The 23,468-nt window shown below is 55.6% G+C and overlaps 1 protein-coding gene across 1 annotated transcript in view; it reads right to left on the reverse strand.

Moving 5' to 3' along the window:
* Window positions 1–23,468, reverse strand: part of KIF25 (kinesin family member 25) — a 29,907-nt gene that overhangs the window by 439 nt on the left and 6,000 nt on the right. Inside the window, exons 5-11 of the mRNA XM_065927716.1 lie at window positions 17,023–17,090; window positions 10,758–10,832; window positions 8,015–8,164; window positions 3,587–3,763; window positions 2,274–2,446; window positions 1,042–1,236; window positions 524–679 (exon numbers count right to left, since the gene is read on the reverse strand). Coding sequence (XP_065783788.1) covers window positions 524–679; window positions 1,042–1,236; window positions 2,274–2,446; window positions 3,587–3,763; window positions 8,015–8,164; window positions 10,758–10,832; window positions 17,023–17,090 — 994 coding nt within the window. The remainder of the gene's footprint in view (window positions 1–523; window positions 680–1,041; window positions 1,237–2,273; window positions 2,447–3,586; window positions 3,764–8,014; window positions 8,165–10,757; window positions 10,833–17,022; window positions 17,091–23,468) is intronic.

Genomic DNA, 23,468 nt, shown 5'->3' on the forward strand with positions numbered 1-23,468 from the left:
GCCTCTCCCCGAAGTGGAAGCCCCCTCTCATGTTGCCTGAAGGGCCAGCAATAGGGGAGGCAGTTTCCAAAAGAGCTAAGACGGGAAGAACCGCAGCTCGGTCGTGGGGATGAGAGCGTGCAGTGTGGGTGCCTGCCGCCACCCCAGCCCCGTGCATCCTGCTGAGCCCCGGTCCCGGTCAGCATGGATCAGGGGCAGCAGCAGAGCTGGGAGCGGCCCCTTCCTCATCCTGTGGACGGAGCAAGAGGAGACCCTGAGACCGGAGACAGAGCCGCGTGGTCCCACGGCTCAGAGAAGCCCTGCGGGCGCCGCCCCGGGAACGTGGGACCAGCTGGAGGGGCTGGTGGTGCCCACGCTGCCCAGCGACCCAGGTCAGAGAGCCCTCGAGACAACGACCGAGTTAACAGGAGCTGCAAGTCCCGAGGAAGGGAGGCAGAGACCCCCAGAGCCAGCCAGCCCCCTGGGCGGGAGGAGCAGGCCAGGGGCAAGGGTCGGGGCAGGGGCAGCCACGGCGCAGCAGTACCGAGCACGTCCTGCAGCAGGCGGGTGAGCCGGCTGTTCCGGTAGGGGATGTGGCCTCTGCCCTCCGCCAGCGCCCCCAGGACGTCCGAGAGGGCCGCCAGGCTCCGGTTTATGCAAGAAGTCTCCCTCAGGGCTGGCCCCGTCACTCCAGACACACCTAGGGAGTGCAGAGACCCCCTCATACAAGATTCGCATGAATCCTTGCTGACATCAAGAGGCATCAGAAAAGCAAAACAGAGGCATTGTGGGGAGAGTGCCCTCTGCAAGGCTGAGTGGAGGAGACCCTGTCACAGGACGTCCCCCCATGACCACCTGCAGCCCCGGCAGGGAAAGCCCTGGGGGGGCCAGGCTCCCCTCCCTGCTGGGAGCCCACGGAGCGGCATCTGAACTGACACTCAGGGTCTTGGTGCTGAGATGGCGCAAGGAGGGAGGGGCGAGACTCAGAGGGCACTGGGGGGGACGCCACCCCTGGGAACCCCGTCTGCTCACAGTCAGGACCCCGAGGCTCCCCGCGCTCACCCACACACTCGCTGCCCGCCAGGTCCACGAGCTGCAGGGTGGCGTGCACCTGCCCTAGGGGGTCCGGGGCCGCCCGCCCGAGTCCACACCCGCGGGTCCTCGGGGGCACGGGCGGGCTCTGCCTCCTCCCGGTGGCCGGCGACCGCGGTCCAGGCTGGCGGGGCTCTCTGGACGCTGACCGATCTGACCGCGGGGCTGCAGCAGGGGCGTGACAAGAGACAAGAGACGGTGCCCAAGCTCCCTGGGCCTCCCCCCAGGCGGGAGTCCCCCAGCTCCGCCCCGCAGGCCCACACCTCACGAGAAGTGAGACCCTTCCTCTCAAACACAGACAGGAAAAGGGCCCCGAGACCCTGAAGGGTCAAAACGTGAATTAAAGTCTGTGTGCGTGCTCAGTCGCTAAGTCAAGTCCGACTCTTTGTGATCCTGTGGACTGCAGCCGCCAGGCTCCTCCATCCACGGGCTTCTCCAGGCAAGAATCCTGGAGTGGGTGCCAGGTCCCAATCCAGGGAATCCTGCACTGGCAGGCAGGTTCTTCACCACTGAGCCACCCAGGAAGCAATGCCTAATTAGTCCCACGAACACTAAACAAGCTTTCCGAGGAAGATTTGGTAATGCCCTGGGCTTCAAGTGGCCTTGCGACAAGCTGGGTCAGGACGGTTTCCGCCTCCCTGCCTAAGTCTGGAGTGTGGACGCCCTTTGGGGTTGGCCCCCGGGCGGGGCTTCTCCGTGGCCTTCATTTCTGTGCATAGGGGAGACCCTCTCCCTGGATGGGTGGTCCTCCGTGGGGCGCTGGCTTCCCGAACTTGGAGAAACGTGCATCCAGGGCCCCAGACGTGCCTCAGGGTCCCGATGGCGGGAGGGGTGGGGGGCGGGAGAGGGTCCGCGCTCCCACCAGCCCCACAGGTGATGCCAGCCCACTGCCCTGGACCTTCCGGCCAGTGAGGACCTGGGAACATGCGTGTGATTCTCTTACACAGCTGGAATTGTTGTGTGTGTGTGTACTGGTGTCTGCCTTCTTAAACCCAGGTCACAGTTAGAGTGTCGTTCGCGATGAATGCGTCACGTTTCCCAGGAAGACACGCCGTCTCTATGCTGGGCCCCCTCGTCCTCAGCCTGGGTCCCCTGGCTCCTGGGGTTGGGCTGCAGACCCTCCCTGGGCTCTGGGCGTGTCTCAGAGCCTGCAGTAGGCGGACTCCTCCCGTCCCCCGTGCATCTCTTCCATGGGCACTGACCGGGTGCGGAGGGCCGCCCGCTGGGGCCACGGGGGGAGGCGGCTGCGGCCAGGGTCACGGTTATCACCAGGTGAGATCGGGAGGACTCGGCATGCACTGCGGTGGGTTGCTTCGCCCGCAGCTGCAGACCCCTGCCCACGAGCGTCAGGAACTCCGCGGCACTGCGGACCGACCTGCGGGTGCACACGTGGGTACTGAGGGATCGGGGGTGGTCGGGGAGGCCGGCCTGCACGCACGCCTCGGCAGGGGCCACGTGTACCCGGCTCAGGGAAGCGGTGCACCTCAGACGAGAGTAAACGCGAGAAACCCAGCGTTTCACCTGACGGGATCTGTTTGACTTGTCGTATCTCTCACTGCTTTACCCTGAAGTAATCAGCTGTTTTCGAACCAAGTGGAGCTTCCCAATCTTCTCTGCATCATGCCTGCTTGTATTTATGGTGCCCTCAAGGACCCTGAGATTTTAAAATATTTTGCCTATCGAACCAAATTTCATCAAATTTACAAAATGCAAATTTAATTTACTTTCTTCTTTTAATTGATGAGATAAGCAGAACTTCTGATCTGCAGGAGAAAACGTTTTGACCATGACATCTATTAGTGAAAATCTGGCAGTTTGGGTTAGCTCGTGTAAACTTATCATGGTCAGACGTACGACTTCCTTTAGGCTTTTTCAAATGTTAGAAATAACTCGCAACGCATACACATGTATGGTCAAGTCCCTCTGCTGACGCCTTGAAACTATCGCAACATTGTTAATTGGCTATACGCCAATACAAAAAAAAAAGGGAATAGTCTGAAGACCCTTCCTCTGCTAACTTTGAGACCGCAGAATGGGCGGCATGACCTTGACCCTTCATGACTTCTGCTCCACGTGGGTCAGTGACCCCTGCCCGAAGCAAACCTGATTCCTGAAAGTGAATCTAACAACACAGACCTCTGGGGGAGAAGCTGATTCCTTGGTATACTCGGTGAAATTCTGATATGCCAAGGGACCCAAGTACACCAGTGCCTAACCCAGGGGCTTCTGGCGGGTCCTGGGGCTTCTCCACGCCCGTCCCTCAGCCGAGCCTGACCGATAACGCCTGTCCCGCCATCTCTTAAAGAAGATATTTTAAAGCACTGTCTAATTTGTCTTCATTGTGACGTTAAAAGATCATTTCTAAAGCAAATTTAAAGTGGAGAACTGCACCTGGGCAAATAAACACAGTGAACCCTCTCTCGGGAGGAGCGCTGACTGGGACGCCTCGCCTGGCTCTACGTGGGATCCCCTCTAAGCTGCGGCCGCTCGCAGAGCTCAGCACCCGGTCACTCACTGGTAGGTCAGCCCGCAGGCCGCCTTCTTCCCCTGCTGCGTCATCTGCACCTGCCGCTTCACCCCAGATGCCACTCGACAGCTGTCGTTAGCCAGAAGGTCAAAAATGTCATTGTTATAGACTTCCACTATGGAAATGTCCACCTCCGGGCTCCGTGACGCATCTTCTGAGATGAGCCTGGAGGAGGGGTGAGACACACAGACACCAGACCATCAGAGGAACGTGGGTAACCCGGGGAGACAGGGCTTAAAGAGCGACTTCCAACGTGAGACGGTCAGAGTCCGAGAAACGGGCTGCAGAACTCAGGATTCAGGGCCACTGGCACCATCTCACCGGCCACGCAGGGAGAAGGGAACATCCTCTTTAAACTGCAGAGAAAATGACTGTCTTGGGAACAGAGTCATTTCATCCGAGTTGTATCTAAATCAACGCTTTCTGCCCTCAAGCTCTAAATACACTGTAAGGATGCTTGAAGAGCCCACAGTCTTGACCCAGAAGTCACCACGCCCAAGCTGAGTCCCACACAGAAGCCCAAAGCAGGCTTTGAGCGCGGGCCCAGCAACCAGGCTTGTTTATTTTAAAGTCTGTTCCATTTCAGGAAGCTTGAGCCCGTGGTGTTGAGTCAATGCCCCTCCTACAGCGCCTTTCAACTGAGCCCTCACTGTGACCTCTCTAAAACCCACTAGACTCTAAAGAAAACCACCACACATCTTGTTTTGTTTCAAGTTTTGAAGTACCACATGCAGACTGCAGATCAATTTAAAAGTAAGGACAGGACACACTTAGAGCAAAACCCCACGGTCCCGCCCCAGGAAGCGCTGACCACTGAGCCCAGCTTCCTCCCCTCACCCCATGTCCCTGCTCCGTCCCTTTGACCTCACGCCCCGCACCACCCGGTCACCAAAGGCCAGGCCGTCTCCTCGGGGCATGACCGTGTCTCTAACGCTGGCCCAGGAAAGCCAGTCAGAATCAGACAGAATCAGAATCTGACTGTGCTTCTCTTGTTGTAAAGACACTCTGGGCCCGGCCTGGGCGAGTCCTACTCAAGTCCTGATAGGTGGGCTTTGCATCCGCATCCATAGGACATCTTCGGATAAAACCAGGCATTAGCATCGTCTAATGACAATCAACTAAGGAAATCAAAAAGACTGCAACGAAGGAAAACGTGAGCCAAGTTCTCTCGTGAAAGTAATCGCTGGCAAAGAGTTCTGGATATCTGGAAAGTTCTCAGCACTGGGTTTTGCTGAGAAAACTCTAAGCGACTGTCTGAAAAGTGAAAAACCAAGAAAAGCTAAGCTAGAGATGGTACGTCCCCTCCCGACCTGTCAGGAAAGATGCACTTGGCTCCATCTCTCTGAGGGGCCCCAAACCAGAATGAGATTTCTCATCTCTACAGTACCAGGGAGCTCACGGAAACGCTTTTCTTCTGTTTAATAATTTGACTTGTTTAATGCATTGATTCACTTGTCCCACAAGAATTACTCAATTGGTGGCAAATTTCTGCAAACAATGTTAAAAACTAGTCCTCAGTCTTGGCTTTGAAGAAACGAAGTGCTTAGTAGGCAAATGACTCCAACAGAGTGTGATACGTTTTGTATAACATATGCACAGGCTTCCTGAAACGTCACTGCGGGGAGGTCGCTGGGCCCAGAGGTGGTGGAGGGAGGTGATGACCCCCGCCCACGGGCGCCCCTCCAGGTGCCCCGGCTCGGGGTCCTGTCCGTCTCTCCCCGCGCGTGTGCCCCGGGTCCTGACGGCTTCCGCTCTGTTGAGGGCTGAATGCTCTCACACGCAGGGTTCATGTTCCCTGTGCCTCCAGCCGTGTCTGTGCGTGTTAGGCGCTCAGTCGTGTCTGACTGTTTGTGACCCCATGGACTGTGGCCTGCCAGGCTCTTCTGTCCATGGGATTCTCCAGGCCAGAACACTGGAGCGGGTTGCCATTCCGTTCTCCAGGGGATCTTCCCGACCCTGGGATTGAACCCGTGTCTCCTTCACTGCAGCCAGATTCTTTACCCCCGAGCCAACAGAGAAGCCCTCAGAGGTGTCTAGCAGGCAGAAAAGAGAAAGTGAAAGTCGCTCAGTCGTGTCTGACTCTTTGCGACCCCATCGCTGGGTTTGGAGTCAGGCACAGACTCAGCCGCCAACACGGCTACATGCGTTCCTCCCAGGGTTTGTCCACTCTGATTAGAAACTGAAGAGGTAGACAACTTTCCACGTCTGGACCTTTAGTCCTATTCTTGCAAGCGATAGCCGTGGGCCCTGGGGGGGGGGGCGGGCTGCGCCCATGGCCCCCCACTCGGAAGAAGAGTCAACGTTGAGTGGGAAGGTTCTGACTCATTTCACTCCCAAGACTCAAAACGTGAAAAACGCGCTCTGGAAGCAGGTGATTTAAATGCCCGTTGACGGGAGGCGATCAGGCAACGCCGTGTGTCCTGTCTCTGGAGACGCTGACTGTCCCAGCATCGTTCAAACAGCCTCCCTCCGGCGTTCTCAGGGGCCGCCGTCCTGCCCCGGGTCCTCAGCCTCTGCTTGCTGCCCTCGGGGACGAGCTCCGTGACTTGTCAAGCGAGCACTACCTACGCTGCGCTCACTGGATGAACATCGTGTGTCTGCAAGCTCAGCTTCAGTCTGGACCGGCCCTGCGAGCAGGCACGTGGCTCACACTAGGATTCAGTGAAGGCAAACTCAGAGGAATGCCGTCGGCCCGTCTCCCTGCTGGGCAGGGCTTTGCCTGCCCGCTGGGGCCCCTGCTCGAGACGAGAGGACGGCGGGGTGTGAGGCTCAGAGCGGGCGTCTCTGACTCCCGCTGTCCCGGGCCCGTTTCTGGCCTGAGCTCATCCGCTCGCCTCCTCTGTTTCTGGGCCTTGGAGGTAGGAAGAGCAGGGAGGCCTCACCAGGTGATGCTCTGAGGCCTGCCCAGTCACGCTGTCTCCACGGGTCTGGACGGTTATCTCAGCAGCACGGGTGCAGCCGCTTTAAATGTGGGCAGGGGAGTCGGGGGGCTTCTCCCCCAGAGGCTGCCGGTCCGCACCGCCCTCCCACCCACTCCCCGTCTCTCCGGGTCCTGCTCCCTGGATGCCCAGGAGAGCCGCGCGGTCCTGCCTGGCTCTCACACGGCGCCGCCCGGCTTCCAGCCAGCTGCCTGCTGAGCGGCCCCAGGCAGGGACCAGGCGACTCCCTGGGCATCACCGAGTCCTTGGTCTCCTGAAATAGAAAGAAGCACTTCACGTGGCCTGCGTCCCCAGAAGGAGGCCTTCGCCCTTGAACGGTGAGCCCTATGTCTGCGAGAGCGGCTCTGCTGTTCACAGACGTCCGCCCACGGAGCTCAGGCGTGGCTGTCACCTGCTTGGACCGATGAAACAGCGCGGGGTCCCCAGGCTGGCCTTGGTTCCCCGGGCTGCCTCCATGTGCTCTGACGGTCGCCCGAGCACCGCCCTCGAGGGCCGCATCCCATGGCGACCTGCAGGACGCTTGTGACGGCTGCGGCTCCCCAGGGCTGACAGTCTGACCTCCTGGAAATGGCCTGATCCCGAAAATCACAAGCGACAAGGGGAGAACAAGAATGACCCAAAACTGGGAGATATTTTACCAAGGTTTATTTTCAGAAAGGGTTTGTGGAAGTGAATTAACAAATGCATCTTTTCTGTGCACTAATAATGAAAGAATATTGATTTGAAGAGGCAGCAAATCATCGAGCTTGTGTGGGAGTTGCGTTTCGCCCTGATTTTCAGACACTGAAGGATGACGTAAGGAGATACGGAGGCAAAACCTGAACTCCAGGGGTCGGGAGCTCAGAGGGCACTCGGCCATATGGCTCCCCGCTGCGGGAGACGCCTTCCTCCCGGGACTTAGGACGCACGCGCAGGCTGCACCTGCAGCCCCGACAAAACGCACAGAAGCGAGGCCCGGCGGCGCACACAGGGCTCCCCGGGGCAGGAGGTCACGACCCGCGGAAGGAGAGGTCGGGACACGGCCTGGGCCGCTGGGGCCAGCGTTCCCGGTTTCTCCTCGGAGCAACGGTCGGGGCAACACCGTGACAACCAGAGGACGCGCCTCCGTGACTCCCGGGCCCCTTGCTGGGACGGGAGCCTCTTCAGTCGCCCACGAAGAGGACCGCCGTGTCTGCTTCCCCGGGCAGGAGGCAAGGGCGAGACCACAGGCTTCCGTCTGTCCCCTCAGCCGCAGAAGGGAAACCCCACTCCCAGCCTCCCTTGACACAAGCTGTCCGAATGGGGAGCCCTTTGAGAAGCGCTGCCTTACTTGCAACAGTCAGATGCCAGCATCACTGATGAATGTGCCGTAAGGACTCGCAGCGTCCGTGGTGGTAACGTCGGGTTCTGACTGTGTCCTAAAGGAGGACGGGCGTGGCCCCCATCTCACGCCCGCATCTGCCGCACCCCGGCCTGGTCCTCCCTGCCCGCCTGGTACCTGAAGAGCTCTCCAGCCGCCCTGGGGATGATGCCTGCATCGCCGTGGGGTTCCGACGGCGGGGCCGGCTTCTCCTGGCAATGCGGGCCCAGCATGGTGAAGCTCTTCCCGCTTCCCGTCTGCCCGTAAGCCATGATGCAGACGTTGTACCTGAAACGCAAGCCAGGCTTCAGGGCAGAAAGACAGGCAGAGGGCCTGGCGCCGTTACCGGACCCTGAGACGAGTGTTCGCATGAGTGATTCCCTCCGAATCCTGCTCCGTGAAAAGCCCGCCCTGTGTTTAACCACGCCTGTCTTAGGCATACCCCGCCCCCGTGGCTGAACGGGTGCACACGGACGGTCATATCCGTGCTCACACCCACATGCCTCTCGGGACACCTGTGTCTCGTAGGCAGCTCTGCAGCTCCTCACGGGAGGCCAAGAGGAGCCCACAGCCGGCCCGAGGAGTCCTTCCCGGGCCAGGCCCTCCTCCTAAGTTCCACTCATTCCAACGTCTGGAGTTGCCTGAATTAAGTTCATCTTCATAAAATCAGGCTAACTAGAATGCATATGAAAGTTTGCATATTTTCTTTGGATGTCTTAAAAATACTTCCCCCATTCCATTGTTTAAAGATAATTCCATCTGTTTGTTTTGGCCGGGCTGGGTCTTCACTCTGCTCGGGCTCCCCTCTGGGTGCAGAGCGCCGGCTCCTCCTGGCGGCGGCCTCTCGTGCAGCGGAGCGCGGGCTCGGGGTGCACGGGCTCGGGGAACGTGGGCTTCAGCACTTGTGGGCCCCGCGCTTAGTTGCTCCGAGGCCCGTGGGACCTTCCCGGACCAGGAGATGAACCTGTGTCCCCTGCATCGGCCGGCGGACTCTTTATCTCCGAGCCACCGGGGAAGCACCCCATTACGTTTAGGATTCCTCGCAGGGCTGACTCCAGGTGGGCAGCGTCGTGAGGTGCTCTCACAGCTTGTTTCCCGAAGGGTCTTGGGGTTCTCATTTCAGACCCTGCCGAGCCTCCCGGGGCCCAGCCGGCCTGCCCCCACTGTCCTGGTTTGGGGTTATTTTAGTGCAGCTTCCTTCACAGAGGACGAGGACCACTGAAGGATTTTTCTTCCACCTGTGCTGTTGGCCCAGAAGGTCAGTGAGAAGAGGGGAAGCATCTGAAGGAATATTTGAAGTAAGTCTGCGGTGTAGCTTTACATGCGAGGCCGTGGAGGTGCAGGGGAGCCTGGCCCACAAGCGGCTGAAGCTGAGCCCAGACTCCCATCTGCCTCCCGGAGGAGGAGACCCCCGAAGGCAGGCCCCACCCTCAGAGGTTCTGATCCCGGTGCTCGAGTCCGCTCAGAACCCTCCCCTCCTCCAACCAGACAAGGGCCGTGGCTCCGGTAAAGTGACCCTGAAGAGTGTTCTGATGGGTTCACACCTTGAACATCGATCCAGAAAGTCCTCTTCCTCCAAGGGCAGCTGTTCCCTCGATCAAAAAGACCATGGGAACCAAATGCGAGGATGAAAACCCATCAAGAGCCTCTCCGCCATCACCCTGCGTTTCTCTCCTCCCAGAACCGAGAAGACGCCAGGCATCCCACCTCTCACACCTTCCCTGAGAGGCGCGTGTCTGGGGGTGGGGTGGGGAGGGGAGTGCCTTTGCGGGGACAGATGAGCGCCTGCAGGGACCTTCCGGACCACTGAGCAAAGGAGAGAGGGAGGTGCAGCCCAGGACTCGACGCGCGCATCTGTTTCATATTTACAACAAGCAGAGACCATGTTAACCACGATGACATTTTTTATTTCTGGAATCTGCTTACTTGCAAGATGCACACTTAGGGGAAAAAAAAAGAGAGAGAGCGAGAGAAAGATTCTCCTATTGTTTTTCAACGGAAGAGTTCTTTTAGTCAGATGGACAGGAAAATCCGTGTCCCAGCAGGCGGGCCAGGTAGGCGTGAGCAGCTGGCGACACGTGGCTTCTGCGCTGACCTGACTGTTGGGGCCACGAGCCTCCCCACACCCCTGAGGTCAGAGGCGGCAGCGCTGTGGCTGGGTCCAGCCCTGTCATTACAGTCCTCATTTCACTGGTGCTGGGCAAACACAAATATGTCTTCTTCTGGACGCTTGATGCCAATGTCTACATCAAACCCAGATTCTTCAAAGTGGAAAGTGTTGCTCTACTGGGTCTCAGCTAAGCCAGCAAAGCCATGCACGGCGCTGCCGAAAAGTGACCGTTGTCCCTGGGTGACGGCCACTGCCTTGGAGGCCAGCAGCAGTGTCCACGGGGAGAGGCCCCTTCCCACCGGGACAAGCCCCGCGATTCGGTGTCACTGATCTTAGCAGACTTCACAGAAGGCCTGAAGTGTGCAAAGAATCCCGGAGAGAAGCAGCTGCCCTCTCAGTCTGAAGACGACACCTGCCTTAACGGGATGACCGTCAGCGTTCCTGCCTGGAGGCTCCCATGGACAGAGGAGCCTGGCGGGCCACGGGGCACAGGGTCTCAATGAGTGGGGCCCAACAGCACGCATGCTCTTCACGTGATGTAACAGGATGATCGTTTGGACCCAGGGCACCCGAGTTCCCTTAACAGTCACTCCTCAAATCATGTCTCCGCCTCCTCCAGGAGAAGGGCTGTGGACACCGGGCCGTGGGTCTGCTCTACACGTGCACAAAATACTTGGACACCGATGCCAGACCCTCATCTGTAGCAGGGATGACGTCTACTTACACTGACCTCCCACTGCGATAATCGATCTCAGAAATGTTTGAACTCACCCATCCAAGAAGGACGTAAGAAGCGGACACACATCTTCAAACACCACTCTCTGAGATTCTGCTGGGCTGTAAACTCTGAGAGGCAAAGGGAACATGATGCATTATTGGAAGAAAATGTAAGTAAGTTAGTAAGTGTGAGTCAGTCACTCATGTCCGACTCTATGACCTCATGGACTGTAGCCCATCACGCTCCTCTGTCCATGGGATTCTCCAGGCAAGAATACTCGAGTTAGTTGCCATTTCCTTCTCCAGGGATCTTCCCACCCAGGGATCGAACCTGGGTCTCCTGCATTGCAGGCAGATTCTTTACCATCTGAGCCACCGGGGAAGCCTTGAGGTTTACTTTATTACCCAAATACAGAAACCTGAGAAAAATATCCTTGCATACTCCTCATAGGAACCCCAACACAGTCAACATTCACGTTTTTTAGCAATAAAAGATTAATTTTTTTACTTTTCAAGCTAACAGAGGTTAAAGAAGAATGAAAATTGCTTCCGCTGTTATAAAAATGTAATAAGCATAAGCAAAGTTATAAATGCTTGCAAAGCAGAAAGAAAAAGCAAGCAAGAAAAAAGGGATATCATATAATTATCCCATAACTAAGTTAGTTCCACTTAAGTGGGTCCAACGACAAGGATATAAAAATCGTACTACGGCAATATTTGATATGTAATACTTAACTTTTATGTTCATGCTCTTAAAAATGTTTTCCTAGGCCTCAGGTTGGTTCAGCCAAACGTTAATACACAAAATGGGACTGGAGTGCTGGCTATGACAAGGCGGTCCAGTGCGGTTATGTGTTTATAAACATGTACGAATAGACCGAAGTAGGAGGTGACTTCCAGAAGCCGTGGTTCACTGCACAGCGTCGGACAAGATGGGAACAGCACCGGCGGGGAGAGGCAGGGCCGGCCGCCCAGAGCTGACGCAGCCACGGTGAGTCGTGTGTGAACCGAGCGAGCTTGGATTTTAAGCTTCGTTCTCTGAAACACGGGTTTTTATTTAGCTGGAACCAAAGCTTTCTCTTCTTTCACTTTCAAACTGTGTCCTAATGCCCAGGGGAGCCAGTTCATCTCTAGAAGCAGGGCTGGTTTTCCATGTCAGGGGCCTTCTTATAAAATGCTCCTCGCTGAGCACAACAAGGACGTTTAGAGCAGTGGGCCGTCTGAGCTCTTATTTAGCTTGTCACCAAAATCCCATCAAATAACAAAAGCAGGAAGAACAGCGAATGAGCTCAGTCTGTGCATCGCCAGCTCCGACACTCACCCATCACCTCGTGACCTCATCTGAACCCCCGCCTGGAGCCCTCTGCAGCCAGCTCAGGTCCAGCTCATCCATAAACACTGACTACCTACCTCCAAGGGACGATGACTCTTTAATAAGTCACCACAGTGTTACCACTGCCACACTTTTAAACATGAACACTAACTCCTCATTGTCATTAAGAAGAAGGCAGTACACACATTTCTCCAGGGTTCTGACAAGCTTGTTTTTCCCATCAGTTCTTAAAGATCGTTGCAGCTGGCCAAATGTCTTCACAGATGTTCATGGGTGGCAAACCTTTTCTGGATGGGAAACATTTTAGGCTTCATGCACTTCTTATTCAAAGAGACACTTGAGTCTTTCTCACCAAGGAGGAAAGGCTTCTCACAGGCCTGCCGCCTGCTCGCTACTCAGCGCAGTCCCGAGCCCTGTTCGCTGACTCAGGGACCCTAGGATCGCTGAGCGGATCGCCTGACTCTCTGCTCAGAGCTGATTCGGCCAGACTTCCAAGCAATCCGAAGCTGAATGATGAGAAAGTTACCAAATCAACCAGAGAGTTTAGTAAAGTAGCAAGCGGTACAATTTGTCTGCAAAAACCAACAGCACTCAGGTATACTAACTAAACGAGCTCCCTGATATAACGGGAGAAAGATGGTACACGTGATAGGAGAACGAAAATAAAAAGATCCTGGGCAGCAATTTGAAAAGAAACGCCTAAACCCTTTATGAAGAAAATCATAAACCACCCCTGAAAGACACGGAATTCCACCTGAATGAGCAGGCGTCCGGCACCGTGCTCTTGGCTGTGAAGTCACCACGGGGATGTCCCCACCTCACCCGCTTCACTAGGTCCCGTCGCAAGTGGGTCATGAGGTCTGATCCATGTAAGAAATCAGACCGTGCAGGCACCAGAGCCTGTGGGCGTATTCCCGTGTGAGCCAGGAGGCTCCAACTGTGATTATGGCAAACGGAGCTAGATCTTTGACATGGCTGAACGCTGTCAGACGCAGGGAAAAAGATACAAGTGACTAACTGAGAGAAACAGAGGCAACTTAAATCACAGACGAAAGGTTGATTTCCTTAATATGTAAAGTGCCCCTAAAAATAGAGAAGAAAAAATTTAGAGTATAATGGAGCATTCCTTAAGCGTTTAGTCAATTCCTTATATTAGAAATCCTTTCTATACTTTTATAGAAAAACAGCTAGAGGCAGGAAGACTGCAGAAGCACATCTGAGTCACATGAAGGACGTCGGACCCGACCCCCTGGGGCAGAGAGAGGTGATGCTTCTTACCACGGCCAGCAGCCAACCTGGGGCCCACACGAGCCGGGGATGCGGAGGGTCAGGATGGGCGGGCGGAGTGGGGGGCGGAACGCAGGCCGGGCCGGGGGACCCTCCTCCCCCGGCTCCGCCCGGTCAGCTGGCTGTGGAGGCCCAGGGCCCACGCCTCTGCTCGTCCCACCCTCCCCTGAGCCGGACTCTGGCCGCGGGGACTGGCCTAGCCTCGCCCTCCCCGTGGTCCCACATGCAGCGTCTTGCCCGTAACAGGGGCTCAGGCAACGCTGGGACGACTACACATATGTTGGCAGATGCATCGCAGCATAAACACACACACCCCCCAGATAAACTCAGCCAAGAGGCCTCCCGCTGCCTGCTGCACACATTAGCCTCAAAACAGCAAAAGTGACGGATTTTTCCCACTGCGTTTTGGGTCGGTTCCTGTCACTTTAAAAATAATAATAACATTCTGCTGTACCCAGGAGAGACCACTTTCTTCTGACCCTGGGTCCATCCAGTTTCCTGAAAGGCGAGGTGAGTGCTTCCCCCACAGGCATTTGTTTTTAGAAGGAGTTAAGTGGGGGTTCCCTGGCGGTCCAGTGGCTAAGACCCTGCATTCCCAGTGCAGGGGGCCTGCGTTCCATCCCGGGTCAGGGAACCAACTCTCACCTTCTGCGTGCCTCAGTGAAGACCAAGGATCCCACGTGGTGCACTAAAGCCCAGCACAGCCAAATACAGAAATAAATATTTAAAAAAAGAAAAAGGAGTTCAGTGCTGAAACTGTTGAGGTTTCCCTCCAGATGGAAATAAACCATTTTGACATTGACTCCTCCCGTGAAAAGCCGCGCTGTGACTTGCTCAGACCCACGTGCTCCGCCGCCTGTGAGGTCACCAGGCCCCGAGCCCCTGAGCGCCCAGCGTGAAGGCTTCAGCCTCAGCTTTTCCTCCTCGCCGAGCCGTCAGCGCGTTTCACAGATGGCTTCCTTTCTCTCTGGACTCAGCCCAAGTCCCACAGCACGGACCTCCCCTTCCATCCAAAGCCCTCACGTGGTCAGTGAGGCGCCAACAAGTGGGTCTGAGCTGACAGCCCACTGCCAGTTGCCAGCTCTCCCTGCCCCCAGCCGAAACGGGGGGCCACGGCGACTCCCCCACCCTCCCCGCCCATCCAAGCGCCAGCCGGTGGGATGCAAAGACCTGACCACGCTGGGCCTGCCCGGGGCTGGGGTCTGCGCCTGCCTCGCCCTCCCCAGGGACTCCCCGAAGGCCAAGTGACCTTAGGTGCACGAACTAGCTTGGTGAAGTCAGACCTGCTCGTGCCCACGAGGGGGCGGTCAGGCCCCGCCTGGCACAGGGCGGGCGGAGTCAGGGGCTCCCGAAGCAGGCGGGGCTTCAGAGCCCCGGGGCTGGACGTGACCCTGGAGCCGGAACGCAGCTGCTTCCGAGGAGCCCCGAGTGGACAGCACGGGGACCACCACCCTGAGGTCCCCTCACCCCACCCGAGGGAGGCGGGGAGACAGCCACCCCCCCACTTCGTGAGGGCAGACGTTCGCGCTGAGCTCTGCGTCCTTGCCCGTCCAGGACTGACAGAGGAGTGCTAGCGTCTCTGGTTACGCTGACGGATTTGCCTGATTCTCTCCCAGGCTCTATCACATTTGTCTCTTATTCTGAAGCTCTGTCACCACCTTCAGGGCTGTGGTTGCTCTCAACGTGGATTCCTTTGTTATTAGGAAGTGACCCTCTTGCTCCCGGGTAATATTATTATTAATCTGAAATCAAGCCAAGAGGAAATGGAGACCCTCCTGGTGAGGGTGAAAGAGGAGAATGGAAAAGCCGGCTTAAAACTCAACATCCAAAAGGCCAAGATCATGGCATCCAGTCCCATCCTTTATGGCAAATAGATGGGGAAACAATGGAAACAGTGACAGATTTTATTTTCTTAGAGTCCAAAATCACTGTGGATGGTGATTGCAGCTGTGATGTCAAAGATGCTTGCTCCTTGGAAGAAAAGCTATGACAAAGCTAGACAGCATATTAAAAAGCAGAGGCATCACTTTGCCGATAAAGGTCCATATAATTAAAGCTATGGTTTTTCCAGCAGTCACGTACAGATGTGAGTTGGATTGTAAAGAAGGCTGCGTGCCAAAGAATTGATGGTTTCAAGTTGTGGTGCTGGAGAAGACTCCTAAGAGTCCCTTGGACTGCAAGGGGACCAAACCAGTCAATCCTGAAGGAAATCAGTCCTGAATATTCATTAGAAGGACTGATGCTGAAGCTGAAACTCCAGTACTTTGCCCACCTGATGCGAAGAGCCGACTCATTAGAAAAGACTGATGCTGGGAGGGATTGAGGGCAGGAGGAGGAGGAGGACGAGATGGTCGGATGGCATCACCGACTGAGTGGACACGAGCGTGAGCAAGCTCCGGGAGATAGTGAAGGACGGAGGAGCCTGGTGCGCTGCAGGCCATGGGGTCAGAGTCAGACACGACTCAGCAACCGAACAACAGCTTTGATATGAATAGAGTCAGCCTAGCATGATTTTTTTTATTGGTTTGTTTATTTGATTAAATCAGGATCCCCCATCACAAGTACAGAACTTCCCTGGTGGCTCAGACGGTAAAGCGTCTGCCTACAATGCGGGAGACCCGGCTTCCATCCCTGGGTCGGGAAGAGCCCCTAGAGAAGAAAATGGCAACCACTCCAGTATCCTTGCCTGCGGAATCCCATGGACAGAGGAGCCTGGCGGGCTACGGTCCATGGGGTGGCACAGAGTCAGACACGACTGAGTGACTTCACTTTCTCCCCCATCGCCTCCCGGCAGCCACTAGAGCTCTGTCTTGTCCAGAACGTCTGTGAAGGACCGAATCCCGTGACCCTCTGGGTCCGGCCGCCTCTGCCAAGATGGTGGCCTGTCCTCCCTCTGGGCTGCACTCCATCCCCGGGACCCTCGGGCTCCACCTCCCACCGGCTCGTCCCCAGTTTCGTCGGTTATGAGTGAGGCAGCTGTAATCACCCAGTGCCGCGGTTTGTGTAAGCATGTGTGTAAACATTCCTGTGAAAGTCTTGGGTGCATGCCTGGGGGAGGGGTGCTGGGTAAAGGGTCAGGGGTTTACCGCCCTGCCTGCCGTCGCCGCCTGGATTACCAGTGGCATTTCCCGAGTAGCTGTAACTTGAGTCTCTGTCCTTGGAGTGATGTCTGTTTGGATGTTGTGCCGCTTGTTCACTGGGCTGTCTGTTCTCTGATTTTCCAGAGCTGTCTGTGTATTCTGGATCCGGTCCTTTGTAAGCTATGTGATTTCCAAATATTTTCTCCAGTATGTGGCTTGTCCCCTCATCCTCTTAACAGTATCATAAACAAAAGAGAAAGTTTAACTTCTGATTCTTTTCTGGATCACACTTTTGGCACATTTCTAAGAATCCCATGCTTAACCCAAGGTCACAAAGACTTTTCTTCTGTGCTGCCTTCTGAAAGTTGTGTGCTTTCAGGCTTGACACGTAGTTTCCACTTTAGTTAACTTTTGCCAAAGCTGTGGTGTCTGGACAAAGATCCATTTCATTTCTGCCCGTGGACGTCCAGCGGTTCCAGCGTCACTTGCGGAAAAGACTGACTTTTCTCCACCGAACTGCCTCTGCCCCTTGGCGACTAGTCGAAATGATAGGATGAATTGTGCCTTTTATTAATCAAACCCTAGTGTAACTTTGCCTGTCATCTCAAAAAGCACTTACCTTTCAAACGTATATGTCTTATTAATCAAAGGGTGGCCAGGCCGGGTGCAGTCCACCAGGACGGTTTCCTAGTAGTAAAGAGTGAAAAACAGAAAAAGCTGCATTAGTAGTGCGGGGCAGAGGGGGCAGAGCACGGCCCCTGGGCCACTGCTGTAAGCAGGTTCTGCCCGGACACAGCCCGCCCTGTCTGCAGACGGCCTGCGGCTCAGTTCTCCCCCGTAGCATGAGTAACAGACACGGACCATGTGGTCCCAAGGATGCTGAAGTTCACTCTCTGGTCTTTAAGAGGGAAAGCCAGCCAGGCTCTGATAGAAGCAAGTCAAGTCTATAGACACACACATCGCTCCTCCTCTGCCCCGGACCGGGGTCAGCCAGCCCCGGCGGCTCTTTCAAGTGAGGTGGCGTCAGACTTCCCGGGGCTAAAGGAATCTTTCTCAGATATCGTTATAATTCAGTTATGACCGGTGGATTGTTTTTCAAACACATCAGCTTTTGATCTGACTAAACTGTTTTCTTACAACGCATCCTGTACGGAGAGAAGCAAAGGCAATTTGTCAGCAGGAAAGGAACCTGCGTTTCTCTAGAGCAAAGGAAGAACAAGCCACTGGAGCCGGTTCCGATTCTCAAACAAAACGCGAGTCGTGAGAACACAGCATAGAAGGGGAAGAGAGAGAACCCCAGGGCTGCAGAGAAGCGCGACCCGCGGGCCCCTGACATTTCCGTAACAGCAGAGACGCCGGCGGGGGGCGAGCTCAAAGCCTCACTGACGTCGTCTTACCAGCATCACCAACTGACAGCGTGCGTGGCGGCTGACTCACTCAGTCGTGTCCGACTCTTTGCGACCCCACAGACCGCAGCCTGCCAGGCCCCTCCGCCCATGGGATTCTCCAGGCAAGAGTACTGGAGTGGGCTGCCATTCCCGTCTCAGGGGATCTTCCTGACTCAAAGATCAAACCTGCATCTTCTGCTTGGCAAGAGGATTCTTTACCCGCTGAGCCACCAGGGAAGCCCGATATTAGTGTGTATGTATATTTATTTCAGTAATGCTGGTATCACCTATATATAATATGTGTGTGTGTATATATATGCAAAATAAATACATATCCCAAAAGTAGCCTGTTTCGGTTTTGCAGGCAAAAGCTGCTTGCCTGTCGCCCCGGCCCCTGGACTGGAGCCTGCCCAGAGCCTGGGCCCCGCGCCCCGCCCGGCGGCGTTTCTGTTGCCTGACTGTGGGGCTGCTCCTCTAGCTCCAGCCAGAATGAAACCCCGGTGCCCCAGGAGGGACGGGGCAGACATACCCCCCGTCTGAAGACGAGCTGAAGTCTACAGATGCCTAGGGTTTAACCACACAGAAAAACAAATGAGAACTGCTAAGGTGTACAGTCTCACCCCAAAGCTCCAGGTCACCATCTGAGGACCATACAGAGACATAAAGACAAGCCTGACCCCAGGAGATGCCCACGACCCTTTAGGCCACCCCAGGGCATGATCGCTGGATTTTAAACAGTGTCTGAGAGGACGCCAAGGGCAGAGCTTCATCTCCGCAGACACTGCGTCCGTGTTCTCTTCTGCCTCTTGAACGTCGCCCCCTCACAACACCGCACACCCCTCCTTCTCGCAAACAAGCGTCCAGAGTAACCCCTCCTTTCCACATCCTCATGCCCTTGAGCCCTAGACATCCTCTCGGGTCCAAACACCAGGGTTCATCTCCAGAACTCACTTCATAGTCCCTGCCTCGCGGAATTACGAGGCTCCAAAGGAACAGCACACTCAGAGTCAGTAATCAATAACGGCCATTTCCCTTACATTCAGCTGCTCTATCATCTATTTCACTTGCATCCAATTCCCTAGGAAGCTTTCAAAGCGTATAGGGTGTAAAATTCTAGGTCATCAACTCGGTCATCTAGTCTTAGAGCTAAGAGCAAATTTTAATTGAGCTCCCACGTTTTACAGAAAGAAATCTGAGGCCAAGAGGGGTCAAGTCAGGCACATTCAGGAGGAACCCGCCTCTGGTTCCCTCGCCGCTTCCCCCCACCCTGGCCGCCGTCAGGCTGTGTGGGCGGTTTCTAAGCCTTGGACACCTTTCTCTCCAAGGTCAGGGGTCCTCAGTCATGCCCTGGCCCCCCTGCAGCAGGGAGAGTGAGCCCACACTTTCTGGGACGTCACAGCAGATATCGGGGGTCCCTGCTGTGCAGCACGCGGCCTCGTGTTTGGGGGTGCTGCTCCTTCTCCTGTGACGGGCCATGAGTCTGCAGACCTGGAGTGACAACCTCTCCCAGGAGGGGACACAGGGTACCTTGACCCCAAGAAGACGGCCTCTGTCACCTCGCCCGTGCCGGGCACCCCACACCGACGGTTCCTGCCCGATGTGGCTAGGTCTCAGCAAAACCACGAGGGTAAAATACACCTGAAGCCAGCCGAGGACTTCCTGGGGGCAAATACAGGTTGGTTCAAACCAGGTGATAGATTCAGAGGAGCTCGGAAATTATTAAAATAAATAGGCAGGCATGGATGTTGAATCACCTCAAATCTCCACATTAAAAAACAGAGCAACCAGATAGCAAAACCAAAGACCCACAGTATTCACTATAAAAGTGAGAGGCAGACTTCCCTCCGGTCTGCAGGCGCTGAGGGGGTGGGTGGGGTGGGCTGGACGTGAGCCCGGGATAAATCCACGGCAGCGACAGGGTCCTCCCTGAGCCTGGACGGTGCGGGACCTGAAGCAGCTCCCGGTGGGCAGAGACGGACTGTTCAGGTGCCCGGAGGCCAGCAGCGCGTGAAAACCCACCGACACGCTTCCCTCCACACGCTCACGACCTCAGCAGGAACTTCACCGGTGGCCTCCTCAGGATGCCAGGAGCCGCCTCTCGGCTTGAGAGCCGACCAGTTACAGGGAAGGAGCGGAGCGTCATCCGCCGTCCGTGGCGGATAGGGACAGGGGCTCGGTCAGAGGCTCCAGGGAGAGCCCACAGCCCCGACCACCACCCTCTGCATCCTCGCGCTGCCGCCCCCAGAGCCCCCACCAGAGCCCCCGCCTCCTGGGATCAAGCTGCCCAGCCGAGCCTGGGCTCCCGAGGTCCACTCCTCAGACGCGCAGAGGACACAGCGGTGCGCTGGGCGGCAGAGGACGCACTGTCGCGTGGAGGGAGGGAGACGCCCAGGTCCTGGGCCGAGACTGCTGGACAGACGGTCAGGGAGAGGGGAGACGACGGAGGAGAATCCAAGGCTCGAGGACTCGCCTGAACGCGGGCGACACTCAGCCGCGTGGTTGGGGGAGGTGCCCCGGGCAGAGAGCACGGGGACCCAGAACCCGGCGGGTCCGACGGACGGCTTTGGAGGAGCCAGACCAGCACGTGGCTGGGGAGCCGCCCCGCCGGAGACAGCTCCCAGCAAGGCTCACCTCCGCTCCAGCTGCACTGCCTTCCTTTCGTCCCCCTTGCCTGGAACAACCCGTGATTCATCTGTCATATTTGTAAAGTTACTTTTTTTTTTAATCTTTCTTATTTGCTCCGAGACACGTGAGATCCTCCCAGACCAGGGATGAAACCCGTGTCTCCCGTGTTGGCAAGCGGGTTCTTTACCGCTGCGCCTCCAGGGACGCCCTTGCAGTGTTACTCCTTACCTGACTTTTTAAGTGACACTGTCCTGTATGCAAAGGGCTCATGAAACCACTTTCACTCCCACGGCAAACCTGGGTTAAGTCAATTGTTGGCAAAAAACCGTCTCAGTCTCTGAATACAATCTGCCCAGAAGCAAATCAAGCTAGAAACATGCCTTCACCTTTTCATTCCCGCACGATAAGTATGTCTGGAGAACTGCCCAAGCTGGAAGCTGAAGGGAGCCTCTAGCGAACAGAAGGGACGTGCGCCTGCCTGGGCCAGCAGTCTGGCAACACAGACGGACTTCACAACAGACCTGCCTGAAATACCACAAAGAACCTCGAAGAGAAACACAGATGCGATGAGACTGCAGAGAGCGTCCTCGCTGGGCCGGACGGCAGGAAGGGCCCTCCTGAGGCCGTGATGCTCACACTGCGTGCTGAGGATGGGTAGGTGAGCCGGGGGAGTGGGGCGGGCATCAGGAGGGAAGGGCGTGTGCCAGGCCCTGAGGCAGCGCGGGGTGGGGTTGACAGCCATCAGAGGGACGATGAGAAGCCGCTCTGGAGCATTTGTGTTTTAGACGCGAATGGGCCATCTCACGCTCCGGGCCAAGCCAGCATCTCTTCCTCTGCATCTGATTATCAAACAAACAAACCAAACCAGAGACGCAGTGGGCAGCCCTGGCGACCCAGAGCTGGCACAGAAGCCAACTCCATCTGAGACGGGTTTTATTCATAGGCTGAATCCAGAGCCCTCCAATGTGGAATCGGATCGAAAATCGAAATCAAGCGCTAAAGGACTTCCCTGGTGGTCCAGTGGTGAAGAGTCCACCTTCCAATTCAGGGGAGACGGGCTCGATCCCTGGTCCAGGAACCAAGATCCCATCTGCTGCAGGGCGACTAAATCCGGGAGCCGCAACAAAAACCCAGCGCAGCCAGAAAAAAGAAGCGCAGAGCCGCGTTACGCGCCCAGGACAAACGCAAACTCTCGTTAGACTCCTGGAAATAAAAGCACAGCGCGGGAGCCCAGCGTTCCAGGGTCGCAGGGCAGACCACTCACGTCTTCAGCACGTTCAGTGACAGGACGTCCTTTAACAGACGGGTCAAGTGAGGTTGAAAAATGACTTGGATTCTGCTGCTTTCCTAAAGCACAATCCGAAATGCCCCAATGGAAAGAAATTTTATCTCATCTTGATGGGTAAAACATTTTCCTAAACCCTCGAAGTTCCGAGTAGCAAGCCACAGCAGGGAGCCCCGTCACTGGAGGCGGGGCTGGGGCGGATGTCCCCCCACGGGGAGCTCCCCGCAAGGACCAGATGCCCTCAGAGCCGGGGAGACACGGGAAAGGCAGTAACTTAACCACTTAGAGACGGAGGTGGGGGCAGTGGCGTGGCCCCCAGGCCTCCCTTTGACTCACACGCCTAATAATGAGGATTAGCTGGTCTGCTCAACCCCATGACACTCGTCCTAAAGGCAGCCTTCAAGGCACCGATCAAGAGAAGCAAAAGTACTGAAAGGCATGGAATGTTTAAAATGCTTCTTTTATACGGAATTTTACAATCAGCTATGACAATTTTCATGGTTTCTTTGTTTTAAAAAATTAAGGCATCACTCCATTAACTGAAACTACTTTAAAAAGTTTAAAGCTGGGACTTCCTATCAGTCCAGGGGCTAAGACTCTGTGCTTCCACTGCAGGGAGCAGAGTTCCATCCTGGTCAGGGAACTAAGATCCCGAATGCCTGACTGTGAGGCCAAAAAAAAAAAAAAGAGAGATTATTTTTAAAATAATAAAATAAAAGGAAAGTAAAAAGGGTTGCTCAAGTTTACAACATGTTATCACAGTAAGACTGGTTCAGACAACGGGCCTGGCAGACAAGCGCTGAGATTGAGAGCAGTCGATGCAACCCCGGGTCACCCTCTGAGAGGTCGCTGTCCCAAAGGGCCTGGACTTTCATGTTCACTGAAAATGATCAATAGGGGAACTAAAACTGTAGCAGTTCATTTTGTGATGGTCATAATATAGCTAGAACATCTTTTAAAACTTTTATTTATGGGACTTTCAGACACACACGAAGTTGGATGAGGCAGGATAAAGGACCCTCATCCAGCATCTTTGGGTTTCCGTGTGGCTCAGACGGTAAAGAACCCGCCTGCAATGCAGGACACCTGGGTTCAATCCCTGGGTGGGAAGATCCCCTAGAGAAGGGAAAGGCTACCTACTCCTGTACTCTCGCCTGGAAAATTCCATGGACAGGCTACAGTCCATGGGGTCGCAAGAGTCAGATGTGACTGATGCTTTTCACTTTCTGGGTTTATTCACTAGAATCTCCCATGAAGAAGAACTTTCCTCATCAGTAATGCATTTGCCTGAAATGCGTTTCATCAGAAAGGGCCACACGAGGTTTCCTTCCTTCTTTATCGTGTCTTAGAATAAACGACCAACACGCAGCACTCTCCCAAGCTGATCAATGAGATCTAAAATAATAACAGCTGTGAACTGAGGGTTTTCATGGGAGTATGTTATCTTGGTCTGCGTCCTTCATTTCCTAAGCTCCATCGTTCCGTCCGACACCCACGGGCGCTCTGTTAAATGGGCTCTGAGTCCTCCAACAGTCCCGACAGTCCCGACCCTTCCCTCTCCCCTGCCCTGGGCTCGTTGGGACCCGTGACCCACGACCCCTCAAGGAATCCCACCACCCTGCACCCACTGCTGCTTCTCGGTCTTTTCAACAGATAAATATGAGCAGAGAGAGTGAAGTGAGAGTCGGTCATTCATGTCCGACTCTTTGCGACCCCATGGCCTACACCGTCCATGGAATTCTCCAGGCCAGGACACTGGAGTGGGTA

This window comes from Muntiacus reevesi, chromosome 3 (genome assembly GCF_963930625.1).
Source record: "Muntiacus reevesi chromosome 3, mMunRee1.1, whole genome shotgun sequence".
NCBI classification, from domain to species: Eukaryota; Metazoa; Chordata; class Mammalia; order Artiodactyla; family Cervidae; genus Muntiacus; species Muntiacus reevesi.